Source organism: Myotis yumanensis, unplaced genomic scaffold (assembly GCF_028538775.1).
Source record: "Myotis yumanensis isolate MYYU_CA2020_CCGP unplaced genomic scaffold, mMyoYum1.0.hap1 SCAF_5, whole genome shotgun sequence".
Lineage (NCBI taxonomy): Eukaryota > Metazoa > Chordata > Mammalia > Chiroptera > Vespertilionidae > Myotis > Myotis yumanensis.
The window spans coordinates 8,328,302-8,340,708 of NW_027223756.1; the positions used below are offsets into that span (position 1 = coordinate 8,328,302).

Genomic DNA, 12,407 nt, shown 5'->3' on the forward strand with positions numbered 1-12,407 from the left:
TATACTGCAGGTACTTAATAACGTTAAGGAAGGAGTGGGGAGCCCTGTCCCTTCACTTCTTTGAGACTGAGTATCCCGTGCCTACGAGGTGGGTTCTGACGACCAAGTGAGAACATACCATTCAGGGCTCTTTATACACTGCCCAGTGCCTGCAGACAGTAGGTCTGATTATCACTGGGCCAAATTAAGATTCACAGTATAATCAAGAGCACTGAGACACGTATCTAAAGGCAGTCATGTGATCCTTCAGGATTTAGCCTTTGCAAAGTGCTTTTAGCTACCATGTCCTAGCCTCTCCCAGCCCCTAAAGGGTAGGTGAGACCTGGTGGTCACCCTGTTGGACACATGTCCAGAGAGGCTCACCTACGATTGAGTCACAGCATGGCTTTGACCTGTTGAGAGCCCAGGCCTCTGGACTCCCAGTTTGATCAAATCTGCAGACAATGTGGCTCAACATTAGTTTATCAAAACACGGTGGGAGACAAGATGTCTGTGCTGTGCAGTGAAAATTCCATAGATACTTCTCGGTTTGCCCGCTCCCCAGCCAAGTGTCTCAGCACGCATGGTTTCTTAGAGCTAATTAATTTAAATTCCACATTCACATGTACAGCCCTCGCTGCTGTTCTCCAGCTGCTCTGAGGGCAGTGGAATGGCCAGGTCTGGCAGCAGCTCAACCACACGTGGGACACTGGAGGGGTGATGGATGCTTTCTTGCATGTTCTTTCTAGTGACTCTTTCTCTTCGCCTGTGCTCCTCAAACCTCGGGCCCTGCATCCTTTGGAGAATCTGAGGAAACTACCAGACTTGCTGCCCAGAAATGCACATGCGACCAAGCGTGGCATACAATGACCTGACCTTGCACTACAGCCTCCCCCTGGCCTCCACCCCTCAGGTCTTGCAGCCTTGATTTCCCCCTCGACTGGCTCGGTCCCCTACTCCTGCAGAGAGCTCTGGGTGGAGGGGAGGCAGGAAGCTGGATAAAGGCAGATGAGGCAGGACGTGATGAGAAGTTGTGATAGGACTTCTCTCTGTGATAAGAAGTTGAATGGCTCAACCCGAGGGAAGATTCCAATCTTAGTCTCCCCAGAATTGATGACCTAAGACAGGCATCACCACAGGCTGGAAGAGATCCAGGGTTCAGAGCAGTCCCCTTCAGAGGGCACTAGAAGTGGCCGTCCAAACGCGGAAGTCCTGTTGTTTTATGGGACCTCTAGGGGGAGCTGAAATAGTGCACAGGGAACATTTTTTCCCTACTGACCAGTATCCCCTGTCTCCCTCTTTTGGTCACAATCTTCCAAATTTTCTTTAGGAAGTCACTCCTCCCAAATTTTCAAGTCGTTTGGTTCCCACAAAGCTGACATCAATCTCCCTCCAAGAACTGGGCACATTACCCATGCCTAGGCCTTCCGATCATTCCAATTCTCCCCACCCTACAAAAATGATTGGTTCACCCAGAAAAGCCAGGGCGTCTCAGACTCCAAACTTGTTACAACTTTTGGGAAAGGTGGGTGGTGCTCTTTCCACTGGGGCTGCTAACCTGGTAGTAGGTAAGCCTAGAAATGCTGCAGCTCAACACAAAGGCAGGCAGGATGGAGAAAAGAAGAGAGACTGAGTCTTTATATCATCATTTGAGTCCCTGGATACAGCTGTGCCTGAAGCTGGCTTACCCAGGACTTGAGTTCAATAAACCAACAAATCCACCCCCCCCTTTTTTTATTCCCTCTAGTTTCTATCGAATTTCTGCCTTGCAGCAAAGGGTTCTGCTGCTCCCAGGGAGTTCACAGCGGCCAGAGCTGGGCACTGCCACACTCTACCTGGACTGGCTTGGGAAGGTCCCTGGCCAGGAACTTAATGTAAGGAAAGTGGATGCATATGCCTGGCTTCATTCACCTACACAATGTCCTGTGGGCTATTTCCTAGCAAGGCTGGCTCAGTGCATAGAAAGATGATGGACTTGAGGCCAGATTGTCCAGGGTTCTAATTCTGACTTCACCACGTTGAAGAATCATTAAATATTTTGTATCTTACCTTTCTTTTCCCTAACATGGAGATAATACAAGCTATCCTATACATTGCTTTTAATATTAAATGAGATAATGCATATGTGAATGTTTTATTTTTTAAATTTTTATTATTTTTTATATGTGAATGTTTTCGTACAATGTCTGACACTAACAGATGCTCTCAATATGTCTTCTCTGAGTATTATTTTATTTGTGTGCCCTAGCAGATTTGGCTCAGTGGATAGAGCGGCAGCCTGCAGACCAAAGGGTCCCAGATTCGATTCTGGTCAAGGGCACATACCTTGGTTGTAGGCTCCTCCCTGGCCTGGGACCTGGTGGGGGCTCGTGCAGGAGGCAACCAATCGATGTGTTTCTCTCACATCGATGTTTCTCCCTGTCTTTCCCTTTTTCTTCCACTCTCCCTAAAAAAATCAATGGAAAAATATCCTTGGGTGAGGATTAAAAAGAAAAAAGGTTTTTTTATTTGCGGCAGAGGAACTCAACCGCTTGGGGTTCTGTGAAGCCACAGAACCTCTCTAGGCACCAGGGACCCCGCGGTTTATAAGCACAGCTTGCTCCCAGGGGTAGGACCCATAGTCCTTTTGGCCTGTTGCTAAAACCCCAGTTGTGTTCCTTCAAACCAAACTGCGTAGAGGATCATTGGAGAACCCTGAAGATAGACACTGAGGCCAGCAGGTGAAAAGATAAGGAGGCTCTGAGGTTTATCAGACGTGTGTTCAGAGCAGAGCTCCACCCTTTATCCAGCTCAGTGTCTGTGGGTCAGTCACTTCCTCTCTGAGTTTCAGAGAGGATTACAACATGATGATTATAACACCTATCTTCACAATCTCTGCAGGATTAAGCAAGACGAGGCGTGTAAAACGGAGGCAAGAGCGGACCCTCAGCCACAGTAATTCTACTGTTAGGACCCTTCACCCCCGGCCCCCAATTACCTCCTCTTAGCCTCTTCATACCGAAGGCGCAATCGGACCTTCTCCGCCAACTGATTGTGGCTGCTGGTGCCGAACTGGAGGGAAGAACAGAGTCAGGCTGGTTACGTGGCTGCGGTGGCCAGTGCCCAGGGGCGTTTCAGGAGCTCAGGAAATATGTGAGGCTTTCGTGGGACGTAGCTAAGAATAGCCCCCAATTACTGAGCTGGCTGTGCGCATCGCATCACATCGCATTGCAAGGAAGCTAGTTAGGTGGCAAAAACGCTTTCCTTCCTTCAGGCCGTGGGAAGAGCCCCAAACGCAGACATCAGTCACGCCTAGAAGAGAAGCTGAGGGCCCAGAATATCATCTCGCAGCCGCAAACGGCTTGGAGCCCATTCAAGCCACAGAAGCACGGAGGACAGCTGGTCAGGGACAGCCAATACACAAGAAAAGCCATTCTGGGGGCACTGGGGAGGAGGTCGACCGAAAACTCAGGAGGCTGCAGTCAGGACTGAAACACTGGGTGAGCAAGGAGAAGGTTCTAGAACCGGAAGGAGGCACACAGCTTGTTCTCAAATATTTCGGCCCACAGGCGGCAGGTAGCTGGCACATGGGTGGTGGGGAGGAAAGGGGAAGGCCTGTTTGCTGTCGGGAGCAGCAAGAAGCTATAAGGCTCACCCAATCAGACGTGGACATAGCTTCTCATCACAAGTGGGAACACAGCTATAGAAGTCAGATAGGAAGAGCATTTTAGCCACAGAGGCCGGGCAGCAAGTTCGTTCAATGTCACCTGCTCTAGGAAACAAAAGCTCCCCAAAGCCACGGATTGCCTGCTCTTGCTTTCACGAGCTACGTCTGGACAGAGCTTGCACCATTCACCATGGTGACCGGACTGAGCTTGGGAACTGGGGAGTCAGCAGTGGTCCGCAAGCTGCACGCATTGTTTTAGGACCAATAGGAGGAGAATGCCCTGTTTTCCAGCTGGTGAGAAACACAGAATAGTGCTGCAAAACAGCATGAAGGAAAGACACTTGGTCCTTCAAAAACCCTTTCTGTGCAGCGTCTAGACACAAGCACATGGCCCAGTGACACCAAGGATGTGGAGTCAGTGCCGGCTTTTCCTTAGACCACCATCTGCTGTCACGCTGGGGCCAGGAGCTCTGCAAGAGAACGGAGCTCCAGCCCTGGCGGGTGTAGCTCAGTGTTTAGAGTGTCGGCCTGTGCACTGAAGGATCACGGGTTCGATTCCCAGTCAAGGGCACATACCTTGGGTTGCAGGTTTGATCCTGGCCCCAGGTCTGGGCAAGTGCGGGAGGCAGCCAGTTGATGTGTCATGTTTCTCTCTCTCTCTCTCTCCTCCTCTCCCTTCCCTTCCACTCTCTCTTAACAATCAATGAGAAAACAAAGAGAGAGAGAAAGAGAGAGAGAGAGCAGCCAGCCCCATTGAGAGCCACCAGCCGGCTCCCCAGGTGAGTCACAAGGAGGTGGCCATCATCCCAACAGTCTCCTGGGGGCGGTCCCTCACGAGGCCCCCAGCAACAGGCACTGCTACTCACACTCCCCGAGATGTCCGTCTGGGAACTCATGTCCAGGTACTGCTTCGGCAGCGGGAAACCTGAACTCTCCAGAGAGCTGCTGCTGGACCACAGGTCAGAGTGGGACCCTCTGTCGGTCCGGAAGCCGTCCTTCAGCATCGCAAGGCTCTGAACGGGGAGGACAGGGTCAGTGACATACCTTTTCGGGAGGGAGTGCTGGGTCTCTCACTCTCCATGTGCCTTGCTTGCCACCTTTGGTAATTCAGTAGGAACTGAGGCTCACCCATGCCTCCTACTTCTCTGTAAAGAGCCAGCAGTGAGTGGGTACTTGCTAGGTGCCAGGCACTGTGCCAGGCCCCTTCCATGGGAAAGACTGGTGTGGACACTGGCTCTGGAGCCACACTGCCTGAGATCCCCTGGCTCTGCTACTTCCTAGCTGTGTGATCTGAGCTAGTTCATGAACCTCTCTGTGCCTCATTGTCCTCTCCTGCAAAATGGGAATAATCACAGATCCCATCTCATAGGGCTATCGTGCTGACTAAACGAGACGAGCAGAGTAAAGTGCTAGCACAGTCCATACTCAGTAACTTTACCACAACTGTATTTAATCCTGACCGCAGCCCTGCCAGGAATGACCCAGGATTTATTCCCACTTTACCCATGAGGGAGCTGTGACATGGAGAAGCTGACAGCCAGGGTTCCCTGGTCCATCTGACTTAAGCCTCGGCGCTCTGAACTGCCTGGCATAGGAAGGTGCCCAGGAGACATGGAGATGGAGCCCACATCATGGGCACTTTGGTACCTTAATGAGATCTTGCTTTTCCTTTTCTCCACAGGTGATGGCCTTTTTGATGGCTTTCGTTTCTCTCAAGACAGCCTGAGCTTCATCCAGTTTGTAGCTGCCCTGAGCGTCAGACATCTTCTTGTCGATTCTAGGAGACAATCAACGGGAAAGGTCAAAGATGGGGTGAGAGCCCTAACCCGTTTGGCTCAGTGGAGAGCGTCGGCCTGCGGACTCAAGGGTCCCAGGTTCGATTCCGGTCAAGGGCATGTACCTGGGTTGCAAGCACATACCCAGTAGGGAGTTTGCAGGAGGCAGCTGATCGATGTTTCTCTCTAATCGATATTTCTAACTCTCTATCCCTCTCCCTTCTTCTCTGTAAAAAAACAAAAAAATGATGAGGTGAGAGACAGGGTGTCCCAGGAGAAAAGCACAGACCACAGAGCTTCATTCTCTCAAAAATTTTCCTCTCTCTGTCCTGCCTATGGAATAAGGCACAGAAGGGCCATGTTCAATTGCAAATGTCCCTAGTGTGGGGCTGTAGAAGCAAGACCACTCTTGAAGTCCAGGGTCCTCTAAGTGTCAGCTCTTACAGGAAGCCTTCCCGGATTACCTCCTGGGGTCCTGCAGGCTGGGCCAGGTGTTCCCAGAGCACACTGCACCTAGCTGCAACACTGCATTCATTACACTGTGTTATAATTAATAATTTGTGTGATTGTGTCCTTGACTCTGGCAGGCTTGCATGTTTGAATAGCTTTAGTGTCTGGCATAGACCAGTCCTTTAATCCGGCTATCTCAACCTCAGAACTCTTGATAGTTGAGGCCGGATCATTCCTTTTTGTAGGGGGCTGTCCTATGTTTGATGTCATCCCTGGCCTCTGCCCACTGGATGCCAGTAGCATCTTGACCTTGGGTATGGCCCTCAGCCACCAGGAGCCTGTTTCCTCCTCTAAAAAAAGCTGGATAATGTCACCTGCCCAGCCATGTCACAGAGCAGTGAGGAACATCGAGGGGGATAAAAATGGGGTGGTGAACGGGGAGCCGGCAAGCTGTAGACCAGCGGTTCTCAACCTGGGGGTCGAACGACCCTTTCTCAGGGGTCGCCTAAAACCATCGGAAAACACATATATAATTACATATTGTTTTTGTGATTAATCACTATGCTTTAATTATGTTCAATTTGTAACAATGAAATTGGGGGTCACCACAACATGAGGAACTGTATTAAAGGGTCGCGGCATTAGGAGGGTTGAGAACCACTGCTCTAGACAAATGTAAAGGATTAAAATACTTCTCGCCTGGAGCACTCACCGGCTCATCTAGGTCCTACATACAGATTCACTGTGATGGGGGGAAAATAAAAAAAGCGAAGGGTCATGATGTTTTCGGAAGGTCAGACCACACCAGAGATGGCCGGGGTCCCAGCCCCCAGGGAAGGAGGCTGGGGTGATGACAAGGTTCAGAGGGCACAGAGTTTTAACTGCTTCCCACTTTTGCCAAAGGCAAGGAGGCTTCGATCCAGGGTGGAGAAAAAGCAACTTGACAGTGGAGGGAACACCACAAGCCCATTATTCAAGGAGCAGAAACTGCTCAGGGGCATTCCTTTCTGTGTCCAGCTAGACGCCAACCCGTCCTGAGCTAAAAATAACCTGAGTGGGGAATCAGGACCTGGAGCAGGTCTCCATCCTGGTCTCATTGTCTTGTGTCTCTGGGCAGGAGAGGGAGAGAGAAGAAGAGAGGGACGGAGGGACCGCGTCCTGGTCTCCACAGCGCAGCCCTCCTGCTCCCTGTCCGTTATTTCAGCTCCTCAGAAAGAAAACAAAGCCCCATTTGTGTCTCCCACTGAAAATAGCCCATCCATTCCTTTCGAGGACTCGGGCCTGGGCCAGCCTGCCAGGTCACGCGAGCTCGGGTACCTTAAATCTGGTCTCAGATTTAGTTTGAGAAACTGGTCTAAAGGGAGCTTTCCGCAGCGGAGGCCGCCCAAGATGCTCCGAGGAGAGGAGGGTCCCGGGAGCGAGTGTCCAGGTCTGGAGGCGGCCCTGCCCCCAAAGGGGTGGTGGTGAGGGGAGACACCGTTTATCTGAGCACATCCAGGGGCTGGGGGCTCCGGGGAGGGGCTGTGCCCGGCTGGCCTCTGCCAGCAGTGAGGATGGCTGTGAATGCCCAGCAGGGCGAGACAGAAGCGGTCTGTCTGCGCCTCGGCTCCTCGCACAGCCTCTACCTGATTTCTCTCAGGGGCCTTAGCAACCCAGGCTCTGGAATTTGGCTCGAGAGCAGCTCAGAGAGGAACTCTTTTGGGATTGGGGTGGGGATGGGGGAGGGGAACAAAGGGTCACCATTATGAACACAGTGAATGAATCTTTTTTTTTTTTTTTTTTTTTTTTAGGAAAAAGAAAAGTTGTGTGTTTAGGCGGAGGAGGGGGTGCAAGGGGTGTGTGTGTTTTAGGATTTCCAAATTGAGCAGCTGTCCTTTCTCTGTGCACCGCAGTCACAGGAGCCCGGTGGCCACAGCACAGCCACAGACAGAGAAGCGGGCAAAGGCTCTGACCGAAGCCACCTCTTCTCCGTCCTGTCCAGGCAGCTCTCACCCGGGCAGGGCGGCCTTGGGGACACGCAGAAAGACACCATGCTGCCCGGGGGCGGTGTGCCAAGCCTCAACTCCTTCCTATTCACACGGGCTCGAGGCAGCGGGCAGCCCCCATGCCCAGCTTTCGTCTTGATTTCCATTCTCCCCTAAGAGGTACCCTCCAGTCCCCATCGACTTTTTCTTTTGAAAATGGGTAGGTGACAATGAATTGAAGAAATAGTACGTTTCACTGTCCCCCATGGAATGCAGAGAGAGAGAGAAGGGTGGGAGGAAGTGATTGTATTAAGGGGCTATGTTTTCTGGATGGGGTGGGGGTTACCTGGGAGGATGCCAGGAAGGGACGTATTAGGACATGAGCTTCAGAATCCAATAGTTGTGGGTTCTAACCCCTGCTCTGATGCTTACCAGTTTGGAGGTCTTGGGTATATTTTAAACCCCCCTTACCCCCCCCCCCCCTTCATCTATAAAGTAGGCAGAACAAAAACTTCTCTTCAGGCCTAAAGACAATGGAAGGAGGAGAATGAGGCACAGTGATAATCCTGGAATAGCCTCCAGTTCAGCCGAGTTCCTTCCCAAGTTCAAGCAGGCGACTCGCTAGCAGCCACCCACCCCCCTTACACTTACTGGGCCACCCCTGGGTGCCAGGCACTGTCACGCATTTGGTGTGAATTTTCCAATTCCATCTTTACAGTTAACAGAGGGCTGATGTCACTTTCCCAAGTTCCCAGGGAACTGGGATTCGAACCCGGCCGTCACCTTTTGAGGCTGCATTCCTACCCCTCTGAGCCAAGGTGTGCATTAAAGCAGATGTTCCTGGCACGGAACATGAGGAGCTGGCTTCCGGCTAGAGCGTGGGCAGCCAGAGCTGCACTGGAGTCGTATCGGGGCTGATATCAAACATCAGGAGGGCGGAGGGAGAGGGAAAAATAGGAGGCTTGTCTTTGGGGTTTCAGCTCAGCTTACCAAACGACAAGAATTTTCAATGCTGCGACAGGGTGGCAAAGTGGTAAAACAGGTTTGTGGTGGCTCAGAGCATAATGGGAAGGGTTCTCACCAGAAGCTCCTGAGGACTGCAGGAGGGGGAGGCGGGGGAGGACGAGCCCCTAAGGTGTGTGCTCAGAAGCTGCCCCACTGCTAAGCGGAGGCCTGAGGAGGCTACTTGCTCTGTAGGTCAAAAACAGGCATTTTCTAAGCTCACATCACTGCCCTCCACTGTAGGAGGCACCACTGAAGATTGTCAAGAAGCAGAAACAAAGTCCCTTATCTTTTCTTTTGTTCTTGTTAATCCTCACCCGAGGATATTTTTCCCATTGATTTTTTTAGAGACAGTGGAGGGGAGCGAGAGAAAGAGAGACATCAATTGGCTGCCTCCTGCATGAGCCCTGGCCAGGTCCGGGGATCAAGCTTGCAACTGAGGTCCACGCCCTTGACCAGAATCAAACCCAAGATCCTTCAATCCAAGGGCTGATGCTTTAACTGAGCTAAACCAGCTAGGGCAAGGTCCCTTATCTTAAAGAGATTAGAATCTGGTTTGAGAGATAGGATTGGCATACATAGATATGCATATATAAATAGCATATCTACATAAGCACTTATATAGAAAACCAGAATTTATAATATAAAAAATGTCTTGTGTACAACCTGTAATACAATGCCATACTTTCTAAAACCTTGTGTTGGGGGAAGAAGGTTCATGGTGCGTCACCCCAGGCAGTGGGAGCTTGGCCATGGGCGGGGGGGTGGGGGTGGGGGGGGGAGATGTCAATAAGATTAGCAGGTCCCTCAGCTGGTGGTCACAGTTCCCGAGACTAATAGGACTTGGAGGGAGCTATCCAATCCAAAGGCCTGGCACTCTGGCCACAGATAGATGGGAGTGGACTTGAGGTTCAGAGGATGAGTCAGGGAGAGAGCAAGTGACCACAGATGCCACTGTCTGGACAGAGTGACTACCCTGGATTCTGAGTGAGATGTCCGTGAGCACAGAGAAAGCTACTGAACGTCCCCCCCTGGAGCTTCCAAGAGAGCTAGCAGGCTCCTTTAGGATGACCGCCCGAGGAGCCCATGGGAGATGCTGGGCGTGCCCAGTGCCTCAGTCTGGGTCATACGCGTGGTTAATAGTAACAGTAAACTCACACTGATTGAGCACCTACTACGTGACTCAGTTTCCTCATCTACAAGATGGAGTGAGCTAAAAGAACATTCCTTACGGAGCGGTAGGCAGGATCACACGAGGTCACCCATGCAGAAACATGGAAGTGCTCCGGGCACAGGGTAATTGCTCTTGGTACAATCATGACAATGACAAAAACCCCAACAGAGCTCTATCTTGCTTAGCTGCAAGTCGGCTTCTAAAAGTGAAAAATTCATTTGGTCCAGGTTCCCTGGAAATTCCCAAGTCACCCCAAAGTACAGTGTGCATGGCATCGAGTACGTACTCCCAGCAGTGCTTCCAATAATTCACTGTGGAAGATGCTTGTGCCCTCAGTGGAGCCCACCAGACGAAGCTCCGTTTTCGGGGCCGTGGGGGAAAGAAAAGAGCTGGTTTTGTTTTTGTGCATGTGGGATTCTGGTGGAGAGGATGAGACGGGGACACAGAAATGCTCAACACTTTTTTCTACAACTGGCTCATAAACCTCAACTGAACGGAGGAAGGGACCTTTGCCGGCTTCAGGAATTCAGGGGACGGTGCGAACTCTGTGCTCGGAAATGATTCCGCTTCTCTCTAAAACCCGAACTCGGTGATGGCATGTTCGGTAGATGCCAGTGGAAAGAACTGAGACCCAGTGATCAGAGAGCCACATTTCGAGAAGGGGGGGCGGGGAAGAGAAGGGGGCAGGAGGGGAGCATGTGGGGAGCCCGAGAGGGCAGGTGGACTCACTTCTGCAGGGTCTGGAAGCCATGCTCTTTGAACTGCAGCTCCTGCTGGAGGTGAACCATCTCCCTCTTCAGCTTGTTGACCTGGATGATGGAAGACCACACACGGGGCTAGGTCAGAGGCCATGTGGAGCTGCAAGCTGCTTCTCCCTGAGGGGAGCCCAGAGGCCCCCCTTCCCTACCCGCCGCCCCTATATAATGACTCAGATCAACAACCCTTGGGTCACCGTGGTCGCACTACCCCAGTGCTGCCTTGGTCTCTGCAGCTGCCCATTCAGTTGGCATCCCAGCCTGGTTGCCCTGCGGGTCATCCACAGCTAGCCCTCGCTCCAGGGAAACAGGAAGTGGACAGGAGCTGGCTGATGGGATAGGGCCTGGCCTTCCCCCTGCCCGGCTGGGTGACCTGCCTCAAGCCATGGCGCCTCTCTGAGCCTCCCTTTCCTGTTCTGGTGGATGATGGCAATTCCCCGAGCCGCGAGTTACTGAAAGCAGGTCCTGGGCATGGGAGTGCTGTGCATGGATGCAAAAAGAAATGCAATAACTTCAGGGGGAGACTTGGCCCGGGAGCCAGATCCGGCCAGCAGGAATGCTTTTGTTTGGCCTGCCGTGTTATTAAGTTTTAAAGAATTGGTTGCTAATAATTAAATATTGAGAAATTTCACATACTAAGCCTAGATATAGAGTTCTCTGAAAATACTAGAAGATCTGCCAACACCGAGCCCACATTCCTGCATGGCCACAGTAGGCTAGAGCTGAAATTCAACTACCCTGGTAGACAGGGCTCACCTCTCTAGGTCCCCACTGCTTCCTACTGCCTCCCCCTGCATCTCCCCCCTTTTATGTTTTCTTACAGGCATCTGAGTTTATAGAACCTATCTGAAACTGAATTAAACCAGTGTTCAAAATACTGGCTTTACCTTGAGCACCATGCTGGGCCTCAGTTTCCTCATCAGTAAAAGGTACCACGAAGTAGTTAAATAGGATCACGGAGGGCTAGCAGTAGCTAAGATAGCACACTACACCACGAACCCTGGAGTACACCCGCGTCTCTGTGGCCCTGAGCAAGATAACGTCCCCCCCATGCCTCTGCTTGCTCATCTTTAAATGCAGATCTTGACAGGAGCTACTGCACGGGGCTGTCATGAGGACATGAGGAATTACACATGAAGCTCTCAGCACTGTGCCTTGCATACAGGGAGTGCTAGCGACAGGGTGGCTGCTGTTACCACTACCGTTACTATGACGACAACCTACTGCTGCTACTACTGTTACTATTCAGGGCCTGTGAGCCAGCACTGGCTGCCCCTGCCTGGTCGGAGCATCCACTCTGTCTCACAGGTGGGCTAGTAACCTAAGGCTGCCTCCATGACCCCCATCAACAGCACAGACCAAGAGGCCCTACCCGGGATTTTGCAGTAGCAATTTCAGCTTTCAGGATCTCAGGGTCATACTTAGAGCTGGACGACGAGCCAGAGACCACTGCAATGAAAAAGAAGGAGAAAAAGGTTCTGTAGAAGAAACACACTTTGGAAAAATTGGCTTATTTGGCCATCTAGATAAACCCAGAAAGGAATGAGTATTCGTGAATAACCTAAATGTCCAACCATGTGGGGTATGTTAAATAAATATGGTACATGCATGAAATGGGGACTATACAACGTATGTGATTTAAAATGATGGAGCAGAGACAAT

General features: G+C 51.4%; 1 protein-coding gene across 1 annotated transcript in view; it reads right to left on the reverse strand.

Annotated features, from left to right (window-relative positions):
* The window catches only part of WWC1 (WW and C2 domain containing 1), a 117,671-nt gene that overhangs the window by 37,715 nt on the left and 67,549 nt on the right, over nt 1-12,407 (reverse strand). The window contains exons 4-8 of the mRNA XM_070414449.1: nt 12,118-12,194; nt 10,720-10,799; nt 5,273-5,402; nt 4,492-4,638; nt 2,957-3,030 (exon numbers count right to left, since the gene is read on the reverse strand). Of these exons, the coding sequence (XP_070270550.1) occupies nt 2,957-3,030; nt 4,492-4,638; nt 5,273-5,402; nt 10,720-10,799; nt 12,118-12,194 (508 nt within the window). The remainder of the gene's footprint in view (nt 1-2,956; nt 3,031-4,491; nt 4,639-5,272; nt 5,403-10,719; nt 10,800-12,117; nt 12,195-12,407) is intronic.